This window comes from Natrix helvetica, assembly GCF_964273705.1.
Source record: "Natrix helvetica genome assembly, chromosome: 1".
Taxonomy (NCBI): domain Eukaryota; kingdom Metazoa; phylum Chordata; class Lepidosauria; order Squamata; family Natricidae; genus Natrix; species Natrix helvetica.
The window spans coordinates 248,029,107-248,053,407 of NC_138548.1; the positions used below are offsets into that span (position 1 = coordinate 248,029,107).

Sequence of the window (24,301 nt, forward strand, 5' to 3'; positions counted from 1 at the left end):
AGAGGCTGCTGGGAGTGAACTCAGGTGCATCAGTGAAGGACTCAGGAGGGCAAGGTGGTGCTGCAGCACACTTACACTATGGTGTGTGGATGGATGGGAGTGCTATGAAGTACCAGATTTCTGGGAACTTGCACTCTGCAACAGGCTCCTCGGGAGAAAAAGCAGTGGGAGCAACTTTCTAGAGCAACTTGCAACCTTCCTTGCTGGCTTCCTCATTGATTTTGCTTGTTGGAAGCCAGGGAAGATTGCAAATGGCAATCATGATGTGCCTCGTTGCAGTGTAATTGTGAACCAGGCATCCGAGTGTGCAATCACATGACTGCGATGGCTGGAATTTCAAGGAATAGCCATAAATCCGCTTTTTCAGTACTGCTGGAACTTTGACCTGTCACTAACTGAATAGACTAAGTCGAGGACTATCTGTAATCTTTTAGTGCTTGCAATTAATTATAGTCATTTAAAAACTATGGAGTAATAAGTACTTGAGAATCCAAAATTATTGAATCGAAATAGTGCAGATGGACTCAGGCTTTGAAATTCTTTGGTTTACATTATGTTAGTAAATATTAAAGCAATGCCTCTTCAATTGTTTTACACTTTGTTTTTTAAATAACATACCCAGTTTTCTAGGAAAATTCAAATAGAAAGATGTATTCCGGTACTATAAATGCACTTCCTTGCTCACATCAAAACAAAATTGTATAGAATTGGGACTAAATTCTGCTAAACGTGTAGGATTCCCAGTGAGGGCATAAAACAGATGGATCATCAGGCTGAGGGCCATCTATCTTATTTGGACCAGTTCTTACTTCTCTAGTTTCCTCACTGCCTTCCAGCAAAACTAAATAATATAAGTGAAAAGGCTTGGAAAGCAACAGAGGTTAACAGTATCAAATAACATATGCTACAAAATTTTCCTTTGTAGCATTAACGTGTAATTAAAAATAATAATAATCTACCTTTCCATATAATATATAATAAATCAAAACACTTTCTTCTTTTCTTCTGAATCTCATTTCATGTTCTTGAGATAGGGTAGGGTAGGCAGTTTGCCAGGCTGCTCCATTCTCCTGTGCGCTGCTTGGAGAATCCAAGCGGGGGTTAACTTCTGACTATCTGTCCAGAGACTGAGTTTGAAAAGCTTTGGCCACGCCTCCTTGGCTCAACTGCTTCCAGTTTCTCAACTCAGTCTGAGCCCAAAGAGACATGACTAAATTTTCTCTTGGACAACTGTGCAGAATCACAGAAAGTCTTCACATTTGGATTCTTCAACAGCGCTTTTGAGAAGCTCAGGGGACAGGTGATTTGGAGGACGTTTAGCTGCCTTGCGGCTTGGTATCAAAGTAAATTTTCCAGTACCAGACCTGCCATCTTTTTTTCTGCTCCTGCAAAATATACTCACTCTCCTGAGGAGAGTGAAAACTTCAACTGATAGAAATACTTGATGCCTTTCCTTACTCTTCTCATATAGTACAAGTTCCCCACTTCTTTAGACTGTAGACTTATTAGTAAGGAATTAATGCAAAACGTTTCTACAAACTATCTGCCCTTTCTTTATCTCTTGATTCTTTTGCTCTGATACCCATCTGACAGCACATAGCTGCCATAAGGATGACAATCTAATTTAACTCAACTGAAACAAGATTCAAGAATGAAGAAATTAAACTGAATGTTCAACTCACTGGCTTGCTTGTGGAAAGTAATAGACAAATGGAGATACACCAAGTATGGGTGTTGGGGAAGAAGTCTTGATTGATGAATAATGAATGAATACCGTAATTTATTAACATCTTACCAGCTTTTTTGTGAATATATTTGAAAGCAAACTTAAAACAAGCCGGGAAAATGATTTGGTATGAATCTGTTGTGGGGCTCAGTTGAACTGTTGAGATAGAACTCAGACCAGTCTCTTTCTCTCTACAGATACCTGAAGGAATTCCGCACAGAGCAGTGTCCCCTGTTTGTGCAGCACAAATGTAGTCAGCACAGGCCCTACACATGCTTCCACTGGCACTTTGTTAACCAGCGTCGTCGCCGATCAATCCGCCGTCGGGATGGCACCTTTAACTATAGCCCTGACATTTACTGCACCAAATACGATGAGACCACAGGGATCTGCCCTGAAGGAGATGAGTAAGTTACAAGGTTGCATTTTACTTGATCTGACAGAACGTCCAGTCTGTATTAACAGAGGTAAATTCATCGATTCAGCTTTTAAAATCTTGCAGAAGAGCTTATCAAGAATGTGGGGAAACTGCAGTGGAAACTTGAAGAAAATATTTATTATGATTGTACTACTTTTATATATATTCCTCCGAAAGTAAAGGCTGTGTTTCAAAGTTTTGTGCTTTGGAATAATTCTAGAGAAATTTGTGAGATTTGTCAAAAAATAATTGCTTAGAGGGTTGAATCCTTACATATATCCTTAATTTACAAATGGAATTATTTTCAGAAGGGAAAAATGCTGGATTTTTCAAACCTGATGACTGTTTCTCTAAAAAGATTTTGTTTTGGGTTTTGTTTTTTTTTGGCTGGAAACAATGTTTGAGATTTTACGTTTCTATGAGCTCTTTCCTTTTCTCCCTCCTACGTAGGTGTCCATTCCTGCATAGAACTACCGGTGATACCGAACGGAGATACCATTTGCGCTACTACAAAACTGGAATTTGCATCCATGAGACTGATTCAAAAGGAAATTGCACCAAGAATGGCCTTCATTGTGCTTTTGCTCATGGACCACATGACCTACGTTCTCCAGTTTATGATATTAGGTTGGTAGGGAATAAATTCTGTGATATTTACTTGCTGAATCTAAATGGAAATCCTGGAATGTAAAATGGAGGTAAGAGCAACTGCAGGAAAGGGGAATGGAGTAGGGAGGACAGAGGAACCCTCTCTCTCTCTAGATTTTTTCCCCTTCCCAACAAGTCTTTACACCTGTTGAAAGAGACAGACTGTCACCAGTTTTTCTTGGATACTCAAGAGGAGAAAAACTAAGCAGTAGAGGTTATTAGTAGGAATAGCAACTTCATGGAATATGTTCCTACCTGAGCCTAAAAAAGAAAAACAACTTTGATTGCTTGGCCTATTTTGTCTTATCTTACCAGCCAAACTAAAAATGGCCGTGGAGCTATAGAGCCCTAAGGCATGAATAGGAAATTGAACTGTGTTTTCCATTGGAAAACATCACTTTTTCCTCAGAACAACAGGCTGGCACTGAGATGGAGTCTCCACGGTAAGAATATATACTCAACAAACAGCACACCATTTTGGTGCTAGGTGGAGTCAGATGTGTGAATGAAGCCAAATTACCATCAAACATCTGTGAATACAGTTAGAGGTGCTTGGAGGAGAAATGTCTAACCCATTTTCATTCTCTTCATCCAACTGCTTCTTCCGTGATGCAGCCAACAGACATCTGGGGTCTGAGAGGGAAGAGATGCCCAAGGGGAGAGAATGAAATCAGGGGAAACAGTTAAGAGCTATAAGCTCTGTAAATCACTCTTTTCCATTGCAATTTTGGTGATGATGGTTTTGTCCCTAGGCTGACTTTTACTTCAGCTTTTAGTAGGGATCTGAATATTATTAGAAATATTTTTTTTCCAAAAAGACAATAGACACATATGTTTTCCTTTGAATATCTGTACCTGCATAATTACTCATTTGTCTATGTTCCCTAAGGGAGCTTCAGGCCATGGAAGCTTTGCAGAATGGTCAGACTACATCAGAAAGTGGCATAGAAGGTCAGTCTGCAGTTGCTGCTAGCCATGCTATGATAGAGAAAATACTCAGTGAAGAGCCAAGATGGCAAGGTAAGTTCCTTGGGGTTTTACACAGTACCGAATCCAATTATTATTGAATTAGTCTTTCCTCTAAAAAGCATCTTTGTATAAGAGTAAGTATGTTTAGGATTTTAATTGATTAATTATACTTATCTTCACAGACACAACTTATGTTTTGGGAAACTACAAAACAGAACAGTGTAAGAAGCCCCCACGCCTCTGTCGCCAAGGTTATGCCTGCCCTTATTATCATAATAGCAAAGATAGAAGAAGGAGTCCTAGAAAACACAAATACAGGTACTTCAAAGCCTGGTTATAAAAGGCCAAAAATTTACATTTTCTTCATTTGGATAGTAACTTTACTTTAATCTCAGTGTAATAAATACATCAATCATGGTGGGAAGATTGCATTTCACATTAAGTAGTTAATTCATGGATCAGGATTACATCTGTGTAGGATGCTGCCATAAGTAAGGATTAGGGTGCATGTGCTTTAAGGCTGCTGCACTCTAATATGATGTCAAGATAAAAAAGAAAATAATCCTTGTGCAAAACAAGTTTGCATGTGAGCAGGTGGCTTTCTTTGTTATGAGGGGATTCCCAAGTTGTAATTCTCAGCGTATTGCCCCATTGTAGTTAAATTCTAAGAATTAATCGGAATACTTACTGAGATGCAATTGTTCTGTTACGATGTTCAGAGTATTGTTTCCTTATGAAAACTGGAATGAACATCAAACTTAATGGCCTCAGAGTGAAGACTTTGAGATAGCACCTTTCTGAGACGTGTATTTCAAGAAAAAACGTTATATCTCTTAATCATATGCCTATTAGCAGTTATTTATCTCCTTTGCTCATGTTCCTGCTGCCATGAGATTTCCTTTTCTAAACATTAAGTACCATTTTGGGGAATATTTCAGGGCTCAGCTATAACCCAACTACATATTTATAATCTACTCATTCTTGGACAATTTGAATTAAATAGAAGTGATTTGTATTAGCGTTGTTTGATTAAATGCGGTTTGTCATTTTTTGAGGAAGACTAGCAAACAGCAAAGGTACTCAATGCCAGAAATTAAGCTATATAAATATTGTAGATACAGTTTCTGTTTGGCTCAAAAATTATATGACTTTCTAATTTGCTCTTTTTCTGCCTATTGCTAAAGATCCTCCCCATGCCCTAGCGTGAAACATGGAGATGAGTGGGGAGATCCTAGTAAGTGTGACAATGGAGATGCATGCCAGTACTGTCACACCCGTACAGAGCAACAGTTTCATCCAGAGGTAAAGACTCTTCCTTGTTGGTCATTTACATAGATAAATGCACACATTGCACCATTTACTGGAGATGATAAACTCTACATTACTCATGCTAATTACTGTTTTGATTGTCTCAGAGGATGATTTACACCAGAAACTAGTTGAAGGAATACATTGGTTTGTCTTCTTTTCAGGTCTCTGCTATGCATGCGTAGGGAGACACACATGCGTGCATGGGGGAGGGGGAGCGTGGGGGGGGTACAGCATTCCCCCCACACACACACACACAGCCCGTTTTTGGTCCCAGGAAGCTGCAGGGAGGCCTGCTAGGCCCAAAAAGGGGTGCAGGGGTCATGCATATGCATGGGGGGAGTGCAGGGGGGGTTGCATGTGCAGGGGGACATGGTGCACGTTGCATTATGGGTGTGTGCACGCACATGCCTTCAGCACGCAACGACAAAAAGGTTAGCCATCACTGTTCTAGGATGTGGACCTATAGTGTCCCATAGGGCTTAGCTTGTCCTCCTGTGCTGTTTAAAGCTACATGAAACTTCAGAAGGAACTCATTCAGAGCTGTGGAGCAGAAATATGTTGATGACAACCTGCTCAATTGCTCCCTGCCTTCTAATTCCAAGATGCAAGTCTTTGATGTTTGCTCATTGTGATAATAGCCTGGATGGCAGAGAACAAGCTGAAGTGCTCTTAATAAGGAAACTCTTTGGTTAAGGAGAAAGCTAGACTCTGAGACTGAGGTGAAGCCTGTTCTGTAGCCTCATGAAGATATCGAGGCTTTACAGTCAGAGAAAAGCTTTCTCGTGTGTGCTTCCCAGGCTGTGGAATGAGCCCCCTAAAATGAGCTGGGTTTTGATTTTAATTCTGTTATGTTTTACATATGCATGTTTTATTGTTTGTTTGGAAATATAACGTATAGATTCAATAATATATAAAATACGAGTTCAGTGCATCCTGTTTACAAGTCCTTCTGTTGTTTAGAGATTGCGAAATTGCTTAGAAACTCACTAAAAAGATTTAAGATTGGGCTCCCTGGCAAGGGTGCTTCTGAAATATACTACACAGTTCCAAGTGAAGGAGGACAAAGCAGATTGAAGCAAAGTTTGCTTGATGGAAAATCAGCTTTCCAAAGGCCACAAAATCCCAGCAATTTAAAACGAACTTTAGGATGTGAAAGGTCTCATAAGGAGTCAAAAATCAATCAGCTCAACTGTCCCGGAAAGAAGGTGGCATGTGATTATAGTGACGTGTAGGAACTGTGCCAAAGCCATATGTGGAAGTGCCAGGAAGGTGTGGTTAGCAATTGCTGGGGCAGTGCATCTAGATTGATTTCCATGTAATTGAAAAGTTTTATTCTGAATTACTTCTCTTGCTGAAAATGCTTTGACTAAACTGAAATAGGGTTCCTGGGTAGCTCCATTTGATGGGACAATCTTTGAATAAATTGCAAAGATAATTGACACTACAGTTCTATATGCATGTTTAAGGATAAGCCCTTAGAGGTTCTGTGTAAATAAGCATACATTATGCTGTAATTCTGCCCATATGTTATGTATATGTGTGCATCACTGGAAATCGTTCTTTAAAGACCTAAGGTACAATTCTATAAATATTTAGTCCAGGCATAGGTTGAGGCTCAGGATTATATGCAGCCCTCGGTCAACCGAAGTCCTCCAAATTTTATTTTTAGAGTGATTTTTTTTTTTTTGCCTTCAGGTTAGTCTTTGTTTCTTGGAGACAAAATATTTGTTTCTTGGAGCAATTTTAGTCTTTGTTTCTTGGAGCAATTTTCCTAGCAAGATGTTTAGAAGTGGTTTGCCATTGCCAGCTTCTTAGAGTCGAGGGAGAATGACTGGTCCATGATCACTCAATTATTTTCTTACCTAAGGGAGGACTAGAACTCATAGTCACTCAGTTTCTAGCCTGGTACCTCAGGCCATTACACCACTACTGGCTCTCTTTTTTGGAATGAGAGGCAGGAAAAATTATTGGAGTCATATCTTATCCATATCTAGCTGGTTGAGTTAATTAAATTATACGAAACTAAAATTATATTTTTTAGATCTGCCTATTTTGTTCTTTGGAATGCTGCCCATCCCGGCAGGTTGCTCAAAGACCCAGCATAGCCTCCATCTCCACAGATTTATGCAGTCTGTGTATAAAGCGCAACCGAAACATCAAACTATCTACCGTATATACTTGAGTATAAGCTGAATTTTTCAGCCCACTTTTTGGGCTGAAAAATCCACTTCGGCTTATACTCCAGTGAACAAAAAAAATGTGGCTCTTTAAACATTTTAATGCGGCTCTTCTGTGTGCCGGGCGCCCGCTTCCCTCCCTCCTCTCGGGCTTCGGAGGGAAGCTTCTGCATAACCCCGGCGAGTGACAAGTCTCCCAGGCTGTAATTTGCCAAGCTGTACGCGCGCGCCTGTTTTCCACGGCGTGGAGCAGCGGCGAGATTCTGGGCGGCGAGCGATGATTCCCGGGGCCATCAGTGGGGGGGACAGGGTCCCCCCTCGCGTTCCTCATCTTCCTGGATGGCCCCTGGAATCATCGCTCGCCGCGCAGAATCTCGCCGCTGCTCCACGCCGTGGAAAACAGGCGCGTGCGCACAGCTCGGCAAATTAAAGCCTGGGAGACTTGTTGTCACTCGCCTTTGCAGAAGCTTCCCTCCGAAGCGTTCCGAGGGAGGGCTGTAAACTTCCCTCCGAAGTCTTGGGATGTTCTGAGGAGCCCCCCAAGGCAAAACGCCGCTGCCAGGTAGTTAAAAGTACGTCTCTGATTCGTCTCTGTCAGTCTCTCTCTGATTCCCTCTCTCTCTCCCTCTCTCTGTTCCTCTGTCTGTCTGTCTCACTCACACACACACACACTTTTAGCAATTTTATTGTTATCTACCTGTATTTTTATTTTTGAAATTTACCGTGAGCTGCTGCATTTCCCAGCCTCGGCTTATACTCGAGTCAATAACTTTTTCCAGTTTTTTGGGGTAAAATTAGGGGTCTCGGCTTATACTCGAGTCGGCTTATACTCAAGTATATACGTATATTGTATTTCTGAATACATTTCTCTCTTTTTAAATCCATTGTAAGCAGCTGAGTTTGAGCAGCTTCATCTTGTCCCAACTTCCTTTTCGTTTTTGTTTTTTCCAGATCTACAAATCAACAAAATGTAATGATATGCAGCAGTCTGGCAGCTGTCCCAGGGGACCCTTCTGTGCCTTCGCACATGTAGAACGTAGGTGGTCTTCTCTTGATGTAGCAATAGTCTGTCTACTGAGTGTTGTCCTGAGTGTTGTTTAGAGTACAACATTGCTTGCCGTATTAAACAAGGCAAGTACAATTCTAAGCAACCAAACTTCCTCCCTCCCCCGTAATTAGTCATACAAGGGGGAGGGGGGAACCTAAAAATAATATATAACAAATTTTATTTCAAACCGCATATACGTTTTTCTAGAAAGCAGTCTTCAGTCATCAGATGGTTGATAGCTCTGCGCTTGGTTCTCAAAGCAGAAGTGACACCCAGTGGCTATTTAAGGATACTGTGAATGATACTGCGTGCTACTTATTTTGAAGTTGTAATTTGCTATTGGTATGATTTAATTCTGGGGAATAAAAAGGAACAAGTTTTTTACTGCATTGTTTGTCATGCTTTTCCTTCAATTATGAAACGAGGGCATAGTGAAGAAAAAAAAATGCAAACAATTTCAAAGCTTTTGACATTGACTGCTTCCCAACAATGAACATATCTACACTGGCTTTTAGAAATGCCTAGATCATCCAGATGATTCAGTCGTCTGTTTATATGGCCTATTTTCCCTTTTTAGCAAGGATAATCACTTGAGACAGAAAAAGGTGGAACAGAAGCACGAGTTGCCATCCTAGACCAGAGTGGGTTTTTTTTAAACTACTAAACGTGCTTCATTTTTTGTACGCCCCAAATTCCAGAATTTCAAAATATTGTGCATCCATTATTTTTCAGATTAGGCCTCTTCCTGTCAACCTTTTGCATTGAGAGGAGGATAAAGGTTGTTGGCCTTTTCAAACAAGCAGTGGGATAATATACGCAAAGCCAAGGTCTCATGAAAGAACTCATAGATAGGGCATGTGTTTTGAGGGTTAGCTATTTTTGAGCTCGAAAATAAATAAGCAGTCTACTAACCGGTAAACAATTCTGTGATCATTTTATGTCCATCTTGAACGTTATTTTTCAGTCCAAAATAAAAGCATTTTTAATTTTTGAAAACACGCATAATTTTGGGGTGTTACGTTTTTATGTCAGTATGAACCTGCTTTTTATATTAAAGTTACCATTAGGTCTTTTCAGGCCATATGAAAGGAATTTCCACCAGACCTTTCCAGTCTGATTCAGTTAACAATTTTATATTTTATTGTTAGTTGTCTTGAAGGCCCTTTAGGGAGAAAGGTGGAATGTACATTGAGTAAATAATTATAAGTGTAATAAACAAGGGCAGCATAAAGCCTAATTGAAACAGCTACTATGAATATGTAACTGCAATTCTTTAAGACTATTGGTATAGAACAGGGGTGTCCAAACTTGGGAACTTTAAGACTTGTGGACTTCAACTCCCAGAATTCCCCAGCCAGCCATGGCTGGCTGGGGAATTCTGGGAGTTGAAGTCCACAAGTCTTAAAGTTCCCAAGTTTGGACACCCCTGGTATAGAAAAAAAGGAAGACATTACATTCTCTCCCTTAGTCTTGTGATGCCTTTTTGTTTTTTCTATAGTGGTTTGTAGATTGCTGCAGGTGGAAGAGTAGCTCGTTAGGACCAAGGCTGGGCATTGCCTGTTTGCCCTCTGCTCTTACAGAATTGTTGTGAACCCATTTTTGTAACTGTATTAATCACATGGTTTGTTTTGTTCTGTTTCCTATAGAATCTCCACTTAGTGAAGATTTACAGCCAACATCGGCTGCCTCTAGCCCAACGCAAGCTGGTCCTGTAATGTACATGCCCTCAGCAGCAGGCGATTCTGTTCCTGTCAGCCCTTCTAGTCCACAAGCCCCAGACCTTAGCAATGTATGTAAAATTGATACAAAATTCCTCACTGAGCATGTGATTACCGCAGTTCTCTCTAAATATGAGCTTATTTCTGGAAGAACACTGCTGACACTTTTTGCTCCGTACAAAAGCTTGAGTTTTTGTTTGTGAATAAGGGCAGTTGCTCCTACTGTCAAGACCTGGAAGCCATCTTTTACATTTGGGCCTTTAAGCCCAATGTAAAAGATGGCTTCCAGGTCTGACACCTACATCTTGGGTATCCAACCTTTTGGCTTGCCTGGGCCATGTTGAGGTGAACAGGAATTATTCTTGGGCTGCAGCTAAAACGTGTAATATAGTGAAGGTATATAAATAACACATAATGATGTTAAAAGTTTATGATCTTGCGGGGCCACATTATTAGCTGTTTAGGGCTGCGTGTGGCTCGTGGCCCATAGGTTGCCTACACCTCTCTTGGATAAAAATTTAGGATTATGGGTTCAGAGCTGGCTCAGCATTTTTGTAGCATTTAAATTGCACAAATTATATTAGTTAGTTCTAGTTATTTCTCAACAGAATCTTGCCCACTTTTCAATTGAATGGATCCAACCAATTTTTAGAAGTGGAATTGCTACTACCTAGCATAAGTTTTCACTTTGGGGGATTTTGAAGAGTAGATTATAATGCTGCATGAGATCTTACACATATCCCAGTCTGAATTTGTTTCGTACTGTGACATATACTATATATGTAATATAGCTGACAGAAAGAATAAAGCTTATTTTAATTAAAAATATGCCCAAGTGAGTAAACCTGCGTGTCCCCTAGAAATCTGTAGCCAATGTCACGTATGATGTGTTTCATTTATCTTTGCACTCTAGGTATGGAATAAACCAGGAACTCTACCAACTAGCCCTACTTCTGCTACAGTAAGTATTTTCTCTAGGGGAAGAGGCATTATTTTGAACTGGATAACATATTCCCTCCATTATTGTGATAAGCATCTCCAAATTGCCTGTTTTCTGAAGCAGAAGCAGGACATATTTCATGGTTATATTTGTTCCACTGTGAGAATTCCAAACCATTATAAATAGGAAAGCATCAATTTACAGTAAGAAAACATACTTGATTTTGCATTAGAAATTTATATGATCGATTGAGATTGCGGCAGTTCATGCAGTATCTGGATCTCTGAGAGTTGCAGAAAGCTGTTAAAGAATATGAGCTACAGAGAACAATCAAAGTTGCAGTGAACACATTCTCATCTTTAAAAATAAGGCTTTGATGAAAAAAAAATGCTCGAGATTTCTAAGACCTGAGGCAAAATATAATTGTTTGGACTTTTATTAAATTGTAACTTTCTATATCTCAGTAAAGGGACGTGGTGGCTCAGTGGCTAAGATGCTGAGATGGTCGATCAGAAAGGGGAACCTTTACCTTTATCTTTATATCTCAATAACCTGATTGAATTTAACAACTTACCGTATTTTTTGGAGTATAAGATGCACCTTTTTCCCTCAAAAAGGAGGCTGAAAGTCTGGATGTATCTTATACACTGAATACAGCATTTTTTTGCCTCACGAAACCTCGCCCCCTTCACCAAAATGGCTGTGCATAGCCTGCAGAAAGCTTTCAGAGAGCTCCTGGGGCCTGAGGAGGGCATAAATGAGTGAAAAATGGGCCATTTTTTGCTCAATTTTGCCCCCCCCCCCCCCGCAGCCCCCAGGAGTACTCTATAAGTCTCCTAAAGGCTATGCATGCAGTTTTTGGGGCGAAAAACAGGCCGTTTTGCTCGTTTTGCCCTCCCCAGGAGCACTCTGCACGCCCCCTAAAGGTTATTATACCTTTTTTGGGGGTAAAAATGGGCCCGTTTTCGCAAAAAACGGGCTGTTTTGGGGACATTTGCAGAGTGCAAAAACTTTTTTTAAATTTGCCTCTTCAAAACCTTGATGCGTCTTACCATCTTACACTCTGGTGCATCTTATACTCTGAAAAATACGGCAGCTTTTAGAAATTGACTATCAGCTATGATACAGAGGTAGAGAGTGTTATAATCTAATACACAAATTATCATCTTCTTTTCTTCCTGCTTCTGTTAGATCCTCTGTAGAAATAGCAGTCTTGGAAGCCCATCTAATTTATGTGGGTCCCCTCCTGGTGCAATTGGAAAACCCCATAGTTTGGAAAGCATAGGTTTCCCCACAGATTCAGTAACTACTGCAAGTAGCTATAAGAAGGCACCTGGATTTGAACGGGAAGACCTGGTTGGAGCAGAGTATCTAAAGAATTTCAAATGCCAAGTAGGTATAAAATACTAGAAAAGGATATTGGATGTATCCAAGCATGCATGCATGCATGTATGATATGTTGATATCATTACTGATAACATATTAGTTATGGAACCAATTGTTGATACTTCATGTTGGATGTGTAGTATCTATGGGTGCCTTAATATCTGCAGATAAATCCCTTAGGGTCTGGCTGTCTATCCTAATTTTATAAAACTACATTAATATTAGTTTTTGTTCTATTGCAAGTTGCAAAATGAAGAAATGCCTTGCAGTATCCTTTTTACTTCCTTGGAATAACTCTTGTATTCCATAAGCAGAAAGCCCTTATATGCCACATGAGCCTAGTAGCATCACAGTTAGAAAATGACTGTGATGAGTGAATTGAAAGGCATACATTTCTTTGAAGTACACCCAGTCATTCAGAAAAAAAGGAAAAAATGGTGTGGCAAATACCTCCCTGTTGCTATAAGAGTACTAACGTATGTAAATTGGTTTTAGGGCTGACAATGCAGTCAAGTAATGCATACATAATCGTTGCAAACTTCCTGTCATCGATCTCTGTATAGCAGTGGGCCCCAACCTTTTGAGCACCAGGGACTGGTTCCATGGAGATAAATTTTTCTGCGGACTAGAATGGGCTTGGTTTCGTGTGCTACCAGCATCCCGTGAATGGGGCTTTCTTGTTTGCGCAGACTGGTTTCTGGCATGCCGCAGTCCGGTGCCAGTCCATGGACCTGGGGGTTGGGGACCCCAATATTGTGGGAATCCAAGAGGTGCAGGTCATGAGAACATACGTAAAAGCAAGCAAGTATGAAGAGGCTTTTGAGGAAGAGATAATGGCGTTGCTGGAAAGTTTTTATATTTTAGAGAAAAACAAAAAGAATTAGAAGTCGGAAAGTATATTCAGAATAAAGCTATTTGCTCTGTTTATACATCAGTTAGACTTGGAAGCTTCAGAAATGGTTCATAAAATAGACCAAAGTAAAAGTTATGCAAATATAAATTCATCTTTTAGCTAAGCAAATGAGAATTTATTCAGAATAGTTCTTGCTTACTGGCTGCCTCATTTAATGACCATCTGAAGTTGCAATTGTGAAAAAAAAAAGAATTCTTATTTTCCTTCAACAATTATGTGCATAAGTCAAGCCGATTTCATTGATAATACAGTACTATTATTCTGTATTATGAAGTAAATCCTACTGTTTCTAAAGTAATTTGCATCTTTAGGCATAGCATTCCCAAATTTTCCTTCCCCTTTACAGAACTTTTTTTTAATATATACAAACAACATTGTCTTCCATTTGTTACCACCCTATATTTCACTATCATTTTATCCCATCTCTTCTAGTTTTTTAAAAAAAAAGATATTAAAGAAAAGAGAAAGTATTGGTGCAATATCTTTCATTTGCTAGTTTCAGGAAGCCTGCTGGCTCTTTCCTTTGTAGAACCTAATGTTACAGAAAGCAACGAAATAAGAGAGAAAGTGCTGTAAACAACTGAAGAAGTTGACAATTTCAGTAGCATGTAATGTTTTTTTCCCCCTTCTAATTTACTGCAGCAGGCAAAAATCAAATCCCATTCCATGGAACATAGAACCCAAGAACAACCTCTGTTACAACCCAAGCAGGTAGGTTACTCCCGGGGAGGCTGCTTAATTTCTAGAGGCCCATATAGTCCCCTGTGTAGATTTCAGTTGGTGGTATATGTGAAAAGCTAATTGGAGTTGAAAGGGTATTGACACTTTCCTAAGTGTTTGAGAATCAGTCTGGTTTCTTTCAGATAATACAAAAATTATATGAAGCTGGTTTGAATAGAAAATCACCAACTCAGAATTTTTGAATACTGCTTTGGCTAGATATATTACTGGAGGAAGGTTCACTGCAATTCACAAATCTCCTTTAGGCCTCTTTTGAATTTTGAATGGCAAGATTATGCACAGTCATCATGAATTATATAACTTGATGATGTGATGCAGCTGGCAATATACGTTTACTGTTAACAGTCAGTGGAAACAACTTGCTTCTAAAAGTTGTGGGTGCTCCGACACTGGAGGCTTTTAACGAAAAATTGGACAACCATTTGAAATGTTATATGGTTTCCTGCTTGAGCAGGAGGTTGGACTAGAAGACCTCCAAGGTCCCTTCCAACTCTGTTATTCTGTTCTAAAAGAGTCCCAAACAGTCTTCCTTTATTGTGTTGTGTTGTACTTTGTTGTATTAAATGCTAAGAACCAATCAGCTGCCCTAAATGTACCTTAAAGGGTGTAAGATATAAATGTTAGGAAGAAATACTTATTTTATGACAAGTATATCATCTCTCTGAATATTCTGTTGCATCATAGGAATACATGAGTGTATTTTCAATACATCAATACATGAATGTATTTTCCTCTTTCAGGATATATTAGGGATTCTTCCAGTTGGCAGTCCATTGACATCTAGCATCTCCTCTAGCATTACTTCTAGTTTGGCAGCAACACCACCAAGCCCAGCAGGCACCAGCAGTGTACCAGGCATGAATGCCAATGCCCTTCCTTTCTACCCAACTAGTGACACTGTGGAGTCCGTGATAGGTAATACTGCCTATGCACATTGATGGTGCAGGGAATCCAGAAGAAGAATATCCATTATGGGTGGGAAGCCTTTGGTTGTTTTATGTAGAGGACTTACAGTAGAAACTATGCTTTATTGCTTTGTGACTTGGCTGATGACTTGCATTTAATATGAACTCCTTTCATATTTCATAAATTAAATTATAGAACAGCCTTAAATAACAGCTCCCATAGCTGAATTCTGGAAAAAAAGATGGCAAAAACCACAAGCAGTCCTTTATCTTTTTAAAGGCTAATAAATTTATTGTGGAATAAGTTTTTATACAACAATAAACTTATTGGATTGTGACACGGCTCTGCTGTTTTTGCTAGAGCAGACATGACAGGATGGTCAGTGGAAGATCATGATTGCTCCTAAATCTCTGTGTATACTGTATGTGTGTGTAGATCTTGTTTGATGTTCTTCATCATATCCTATATTTCCTAAACTCATAACTCACCAGATTGGCTCAGTGTGCCATTGTGTGGGCCAATCCACTAAAGATTCAGTCCTGTGACATGTATAATCTGTTGCTGAGCAGCTCTTTTTATAAATATTAAAAAGATGAAACCTCTCCATTTATGACAGCAATAACAAAACATTTCAAGTGCAGAATTATTAAAAGATTTTATTTACATTTCTGTTTAAGGGTTCGTATGTTACCATATTTAAATTTCTAAGACTTTCCAAGAAGAGTAAGAGTGCAGATTGTACAAGGATTACCATTTCTCTTTTTTTAATGTATTATTGCTATTTTTATGGCTGATTGCACAGTCAGCCATATTTTTAAAATGGATTTGACGCTTTTGTCCACTGAGTCCTTCCCGAGAACCTGGGAGAGACAAATATTGTTTAATGATATTAAAGGTATTGTTTGCAGGATGTATTCTGTTCCAAGTAAAAGCTGCCTTTTTTAATTGACCATTATTATTATTGATATTTAGCATTGGTTGATACGTGTCTCTTATTCTCCAGGTAACCTATTATCATTTTTATTAACTGTTGATGTTCTATTACAGGCCTGGAATGATACAAATAAAAGAGACAACTCTTGCCACTAAATTAAAACACTTACGAAGGATCTGGTGGGGGGATATGTTTCTTAATTCTAGACAGGGACTTTCCTACACTTTCTAATAGGAAATTGCTGAGGAAATCTGAGATCCTTTGATGTGCTTTCTAAATGTTCAAGAAGTAATCTTCCAGGCAGTACTTCAAAACTGAATACAAACTATGCAGGGGGGTGAGGGAGGGGAAACATCCATTTTCAGTATCTAAAATTGTTTATTATTTATATTATAGTCTTTATCTTTCTGAAACAACAAAAATGTCACGCATATAGCACAACCCATGCTATGCTTTACAAGGCAACATTTGACAAGGCATTAAATACATTGGCTAGGAATACCCCCAGGGATGATCCTGTGCAGGTTTGCTCCATCTCATCCCCAACTGGCAGTGTCCGTGCTACATGGCTGGCTCATTATTGGGCCACTGCTGGCTATAGCCTGTTTCATAGGATATGCTAATACATTTCCCCTCCCTCCCCCTCCCACCTGCACACAACCACTTATATTACTGCCATACGCACTTCCCTTCTTTCCACTACCATACTTGCACCTCATTCCTATTGCCATCTCCTCTATCATTAATTGCAATCCAAGTTGCTCTCCACGGTGGAATTCCTAAATATAGGATTAGTGAATTCCAATCACTATGCATCATGGACACCTAGTTTGCCAGGTGAACTGGGACGGGCACCTGTTATGAAAGCCAACCCTGGATGTACTTCTACCCAAGGTCAAGCTGTACAGCAGGTGTGCAGGGAGATCTGTTTTGCATGGCTGTTATTTCCAGTGTCAATCTACGGGATCAGCCTGATACTGAAGAGACTTAGGATTCAGATCAGGCAACAAAAAATCAATATTGAAAGCTGAATCATTTGAACGACTAATGGCAGCCTTGCATTGTAGATTCTCCAGTCCAGAGCAGTGACATCTCTTTGTGAACTCTTTGGACTTCCCTTTTCCTTGAAGTTGTTGGTCCTTTTTGTAATATATAATTGGTGCCTCTGTCTGGCAGAGTCTGCCTTGGATGACCTGGACCTGAACGAATTCGGAGTGGCTGCCCTGGAGAAGACATTTGACAGCAGCTCGGTGCCCCACACGAGTGGCATCATGATAGGTACATGAAAGCAACAGAGCTTTCTTTGATCTTCTGCCAAGCAGGGTTTGCCCCATCGGCTGGCTGAAGCAGCCTAGCAAGCTCTCAGAACCAGCCCTTACATGACATTGGTTGACGGCCAATGCGGGACCTTAGAGCCAAAGGACCCTCATTGGTCGGCAAATCGGAAATATCTTTCACTGGTTTCTGATGTCCCAATGACGTTTACGAAGTAGGCATGGCTTATTTTGCTTTACAATATCTTAACAGTGGCACACTAAACATGTTCACAAAATTCTGACACAAGACGATCATGGGAGAGGGGGGGGAAATCGGTTTAAATAGTAGGAAACAAATTGGATTGGTATCACTGTTCTGCTGTCACAGGATCATGGCAAGGCATGTCGCCACACATTGACAAACTACCGCTTGTGTATTTCATCCCGTGTATGTGGTCATTTCAAACCAGTGTCTTTTTTTTTTTTTTGCCCCATGTCTGGTTTTCAAGTGAATATAGTCTATGCAACCTTGCTATATTCTAAGTGTACAAATCCCATTAGCAATTGACAAAACATTTCTTTGTGAACTGAAACTTTGTGCAAATTGGTAAGTGCCTCCTGGCTCACTGCTGCCACTGCCCTTTTTTAAAGGCACATCCATTAGTTTAAAACACCTTGGTATCAGATTTTTTATTTATTTATTTATTGCAAAAGAGTTTGCAACTGTCTTTCATCAACACATAGTTTTATTTCAGCATATCCTGTCCTTTAGTTGTTTCTTCAAATTTGAGTAGTTGTGCAAATTAGAATTAGCCTACCATGTGCCCAGTATATGTTCAGGTCTGCTTTCTCCAAAATTGGTTCTACTTTGAGAAGATAGTGTTCAACCTAAAACCATTTGACAGCGATGTTATGCCCATATTGGTTTGGGCTAAGATCAGTTTGGAAATAAATATGGAGAATATGGCCCAGTGTCGCTTTTCCTTTAGGGTTAGGCCTTGTTCCCATAAGCAGCATCCTCTTTGGTCTCATATATATATATATATGAGTGAGAAATTGGTTTTTCAGATTTATCAGAAAACTTTGTTGCCTTGCAAGTCATCTCAGTATAGTCAGAAGAACAGGTTGTTTGATCTACAGTTGCAACTTTTAGGATAAAAAAGGAGGATGGGAAGTTCTGCGCCACGTAGGAGTCCCTTTAATTTTGAAGCTTTCACAGGTAGTGCTGTGTGTCCTCAAGTATTATTAAAACTGAGAAAAAAAATATTCTTGTAACACTAACAACTTTCATGGGCTAGTGAGTTTGATTTCTTTTTGACTGTGCCACGTAACTGGGACTCCTCTAACCAAATGGGAAGGTGATTTACCCTGATCCCTTTCCTGTAGATGAAGCATAAATAATTGCTGGGCTATCACTTTACTGATCTTTTCTGCTAGAACATCTTATGAGTGTGTTTCTGCGTGTAGAAATTAAGCTCCCTTTTTTCCTTTGGCCCAGTGCCTGAATACAGAAATCTGTCCCATTTGCTGTCTCTTAACAAACTTTTATCCTCACGATGGATTGGGAGGTTCAGCTTGCAAGAATATCTTTGGCACATAAAAAGTGAAGATGCCATTTAATTTGAATGACTGTTCTTGAAAAATGTACTTCTTAATCTATATGATTTGACGAGCACATATTTTCCCGTTCTGAAAAAAAACATAAATCATAATTATATTCTAATTATGATATATAATCATGACAATCATTACTAGATACTATAGTTGTCATAAAAATGTAGTCTCTTGAACTAACAAATTATGTGGATAGTAGAAAAATTAATTTAATTTAAACATGTATATAAATAGTGTCATTATGGAGCTATTAGAATTGAAAATCAGCTGTCTAAATATCTCTTAGATTGTAAGCTGTCCTTTGTTTACTGGAGAACTTCTGTTTCTTAACTCTAACCCTAACCCTGACTCCTAGTGTTTTGCAGCTAACATTCAATAGTTTACTTTTTAACCTTCCTTGGCCCTTAGGGACAATTCTTATAAGACCAGCTCTGAAGGTGTAGAAAGATAGAGATTAGAGGAATATTCTGGATTCACCCATCCTTTTACTGGTGCAGAGAGTGAAGCAAACACCTGCTGTTCAAATTCCTGTGCTGTGCTTCCACTCATAGTTCATGGCTTCTACATTCCCATACTTTCTGTGTGTTCTTTGTCCAGGTGGGAGTTTGCTGCAAAGTTCTGCTCCTGTAAATATCCCTGGGTCCCTTGGAAGTTCTGCCTCCTTTCACTCTGCCTCTCCTTCTCCACCGGTCAGCTTATCATCGCATTTCCTCCATCAGTCTCAGGGACACTTAAGCCAATCAGAAAATACTTTCCTGGGGACATCAGCTTCTCATGGATCATTAGGTAAATGCCCAATGTAAGCATGAGAGTATATCTGTTAACATGTTCACTGTCTATGCCATGTAAGTATTTTGCTTTTTTTTAAAATTAACTTTCATTTGAATGTTCACATTTTTGTTGCCATCTAACATAATGTATTGCTCAGTTTCTGTATAATCAGAAAAGATTCATTAGATCTCAGGTCAGTGATGAGGATTTAACTTTTTTGAACAGGGCTATGTTGCACATCAAGAAGTGAATCAAATAAATTTAGTACAGGTAGTCCTCGACTTACAACAATTCATTTAACATACGTTCAAAGTTACAATGGCACCAAACAAAAGTGACTTACAAGCAGTCCTCATACTTAAAATCATTGCAGCATCCCCTACTGTCATGTGAACAAAATTTGGGCACTTGGCAACTTGCATGTTCTCTGATGACTGCATTGCCCCAGGGTCATGTGATTGCCATTTGTGATGTTCCAGTTGGCAAAGTTAAGCAAAGTCAGCGGGGAAGCTGGATTCACTTAATGATGGCATGACTCACATAACTGCTGTGTTTTACTTAACACTCATGCCAAAGAGGTCATAAAATTAGGCAAGACTCAACAACCGCCTTGCTTAGCAACAGAAATTCTGGTCCCAATGTGGTTGAAAGTCGAGTATGACCTGTACCATCGAAGACTAATAACAAAGGATAATTACTAATCGTGCATGGATTTCAGAGATAAGGCTGAACCTTGAACTTGCATCTGATTTAGTTTGGATAGGTGATTTCAGATTGTAACAAATTAAATCTCAAATATGCAAGTAGACCCATTCAATAGACGGAATATAAAAGTTTGCTAACTGTGTGAACAGCAGTTCAATTCTCCTGAATTCCATTCTTCAATTCTTGACTGAGGGTTTGAACTCCATAGGAAGATCTGTGGCAACATACATTTAATGAGTCCCAAATAGAGTGAAACTGGTTACTGATACATCTATTAATAATTTATAAAAACACTATGAATATGAAAAGTCATTAGTTATAAGGTTTTCATTCACTCAGAATAAACTTGTCATATTGTACCTACATTGCTTTCACTTACAAATATGATTCCTATGAACAAATGTTCTGACAGCGCCTGAACAAAATCTTTCTCTTTATGTGTCAATTTTAAAGCAGCATCTGCTTTATTTTTGTGTTAATCTTACATCAGTAGGCATAGAAGCATTCATTATTTGATCAGATGTTCTAACATTGAACTCTGGCATTAAAATGAGGCCTTGGGACACGTTTTGTGTTTAATGAAGGAAGTACTAATAACTGTAGCACACTTTGCAAATTTGAGCAGCGTGCTGCTTCTATTATATTATATATACACTATGTACGTTAGACTGAGAAATTGAAAAAAACATCCCAGAAGAAAACAATAACAAACCAGTTCTTTTTGTTACCAAGGAGACAACGCAGACATTTCCATATAATCACCAGGAACTGAGTTTGATTTGATGGAAACTATATCTTTTTAATTATATGTAACCAACCAGACTCCGGTGTAATCATGCTGTAAAACACATTCATTGAAACCAACAAAGACATTGTGGATAGCTTATTAGATTCAGTTTACTAAATTAGGCTAATGTTTTACATCCACAAACCAATATTTACCCCATGTCTTCTACGTTTGTATAGCATAACCGATTTTTATTCCACAATAGGTAAGATATATGAATTAGAAGATTAAGAATTGACTAAAAATTAAGGATTGATAAAAGAATAAGGCGGGAATGTTGTTTCGAAGGTGGGATGAAGAGACCATATGTTTTCACATGTTTGGTCATACATGTCTGTCGCATCTGTAATCATTTACTTTGAACAAACTCATGCTCCATATATTGCAACACTTTTGATTTTCAGCACTATGCAATTTACACACTTTAACAAGTAGGGATGGCTGATCATAAGAGATGGCAGATTATAAGAGATGATTGCAGAACAGACCGATGCATGGATTGCAGAACAAACCAATGTTTAAGAAAGGACAGAAAGTATAGGATATGATTGAAGGTCCTAACAAATATATTACACTGAAATCAATACTCAAAGATTCATTTCCCAGGACTCCTTATACAGTAATATCACTGCATTGATTTTGCTATAAGGTGATTATACCCAGTTCAGAAAAACTCTTTTCCCTGAAAGGAGTACACACACACAGTACACACACACGCACACACACGCACACACACACACACACACACACACACACACACACACACAATATCTGTGCTCTGTTTGCATCATCCGTTATCACATACATATAGAGATCTCCAGCAATGAGCATATGAGCTATTCTTATTGCAGTTGCGTACACTCTGACTTGGACATAGGTCCTCATTTAATTAGAGTGGAACTGATTTCTAAGCTAACATGTAAGGATTGCACTGTAAAAGGCATCTCACATAAGGGGCTGCATAAGGCTAATGGGCAGGGGGAAAGATGATCTTCAATTGAGTAATTTAGCTCTAGAATTTTTGTTCCTGCCAAAACATAAACAGCTTTCATGCTTACAAAAACAGTGTCAGCAGTAACATGATAGCAAGTCAACATGATGAATGACCTAAAATATGTAGAATTTTAAGAAATAAATTTTGTATATGAGCATATTGCTGTATGCTTTGAGTTCTTCTGCAATACTGTGTGCCTTTGATTTGGCAATTTTGTTGTGACCAATTTATTCCAAGGCTATAGCCATGCTTTTTTATAGTTTAGCTTAAGCACTACTGCTGAACAGCAAACTTAAACTGAAAGAAAACTATATTCTGTGTGGGGAAAAAACCATTTTCATGTGATGTTTAGAGCAGAGAGATACCTACAAAAACTCATTTGATTTACAGCATCTTTCCTTATCTGAGCAAATGTTTGGTAAGAAATAGATCCTTTCTTATTAGAGGAAGGAGTCTCCGTTGTTCTGCATACTTGCTGTATCACCCTTATATTCTAAAACTAAATACTTCACTCCATTTTTCTGTGTGATCTCTGGCAGAAAGCAGAAGATAATTAGTTTATCTCCACCAGATATGGAATGATTATGTGCTGTGACTTAAATGGAGTAGATCCAGAAGACTACCCTATATCCTTTTCAAGAATGAACCAATTTTACCATCCAAATGTTCTCAGCAGAGCAAATTAGCCAGTCCTTTTTCTCTTAGAAGTATCCCTGTGTGATCATGAATTTTTACAGTCACACTTTAAATACTATAAAATATAGTGGATGGTATATCTTTTCCCCTTATCAGATTCTGTGCCTTATTCCAGTGCCTTATCTAAAGACACATTGGTCTGTTGTGATGAGAAGATTTCTCAAATTAACATTTGAGGATCTAGTTGAGGGCAATCTCTACATTATTTTAAATTGGTTGATGCTGAAAAACAGAAATAACATTGCTATAGTTTAATATACTCTATTATAATTTTTCCATGAAATGGTCTGTTAACAATTGTGTATTTGAAATGAAAAGGAAGGTACTGTGATACAGCGGATGCAATACTATGAAGAGAGTGTTGTGTGTATTTTTAAAATTAAATGGGTAGAGAAAAATTAAGTAAGTGCCAACATATATTCAGATCCGAGTTTTAAGACTTCTGGCGGCATCATGAATTAGCTGTATGCTACTTTAACTTGGCTTCTGCCCATAGGAACAGCTAAACAAACTCAGATTCTTCCATCTCTCATTTCCTTAATGTGTGAACTGAGGTCTCTTTATTTATTTCCTTATAAGATAGCATTATCAATCATAGTTTGCTGTATGTTATGATTCTGGCTTCTTTAGAGCTAAACAAGTCAGAATTTTCAATTGACATTTAATGGCTGGATTTCAGTGGGTTTCTTTAACTGTTCCCACTAGCAAGAGTAGCCAATCAGAAGTGGTCAGGTAAAAGACAGCAGGCCAGGGTTCGATCATGCCAGAATTCTAAACATATCTAACTTAACATGGCATCAAATATGGTCCTAAAGATATTAACAAATAAAGTATGAAATAATGGGTGACTGTTTCATTTTGTTCTTAAGCATCTGTGCGCTGATTGCTGTTCCCTGAAGCCTAAGCCTTTCCCGAGAGTTTATGGTATATTCGTTCCTCATGTGCTCTGTGTGAATCTGCACTAGGTAATTCATCCTGTATCTACACTGCATTTGTGGATTAAGTGTACTACAAAACTGCTTCTGGGCATCGTTGGCAGAAGGCGGTCAGCTGCCACTCCTTTTGCTAAAGCTGAAGTGGCAGATTGATAGTGCACCTATATGCATATCCCTCCCAAACGGTTTTCCGATGCAGTGTTGCCCAGTAAAAAAAAAAAATGGCAGCATTTTATCCTAGTTTTTTTTTAAAAAAAATAGTTTGGGACAAGCAAAAGAAATGTGAAATAACATGCTTTTCTTGTCTCCACGTGAAACAGGTTTAAATGGAATGAACAGCAGCATATGGGAGCATTTTGCTTCAGGAAGTTTTTCACCCAGTACTTCACCTGCATTTCTGTCAGGTCCAGGTGCTGCTGAACTGGCCAGGTTGCGGCAAGAATTAGACGAAGCTAACAGCACGATAAAACAGTGGGAAGATTCTTGGAAACAAGCCAAACAGGTAGTGTGGTTGGCAGGGTGTGTGTGTGTGAGAGAGAGAGAGAGTGTGTGTGTGTAGTGGTTGGTTGGTTTCCTAAATCATTAATGGTAGCCCTAGAGTAATGAGTAATTTGAGATCTAAGAGAGTAGACAGAAGCTCCACTGGCATAATTGATTTTGTAATGTAAGCTCCCTACAGATCTTTTTACTAATGGACAAAGAAAAAGA

General features: G+C 38.9%; 1 protein-coding gene across 4 annotated transcripts in view; it reads left to right on the forward strand.

Annotated features, from left to right (window-relative positions):
* Window positions 1-24,301, forward strand: part of UNK (unk zinc finger) — a 59,096-nt gene that overhangs the window by 24,839 nt on the left and 9,956 nt on the right. For 2 of the 4 annotated variants that reach the window (XM_081954209.1, XM_081954210.1), the window contains exons 2-15: window positions 1,924-2,133; window positions 2,595-2,771; window positions 3,682-3,812; window positions 3,944-4,079; window positions 4,946-5,063; window positions 8,201-8,285; window positions 9,944-10,086; window positions 10,929-10,976; window positions 12,147-12,347; window positions 13,897-13,965; window positions 14,736-14,910; window positions 17,012-17,113; window positions 19,303-19,491; window positions 23,914-24,095. In XM_081954209.1, the coding sequence (XP_081810335.1) occupies window positions 1,924-2,133; window positions 2,595-2,771; window positions 3,682-3,812; window positions 3,944-4,079; window positions 4,946-5,063; window positions 8,201-8,285; window positions 9,944-10,086; window positions 10,929-10,976; window positions 12,147-12,347; window positions 13,897-13,965; window positions 14,736-14,910; window positions 17,012-17,113; window positions 19,303-19,491; window positions 23,914-24,095 (1,966 nt within the window). The remainder of the gene's footprint in view (window positions 1-1,923; window positions 2,134-2,594; window positions 2,772-3,681; window positions 3,813-3,943; window positions 4,080-4,945; window positions 5,064-8,200; window positions 8,286-9,943; window positions 10,087-10,928; window positions 10,977-12,146; window positions 12,348-13,896; window positions 13,966-14,735; window positions 14,911-17,011; window positions 17,114-19,302; window positions 19,492-23,913; window positions 24,096-24,301) is intronic. The other 2 variants (XM_081954211.1, XM_081954212.1) reach the window with 2 other exon arrangements.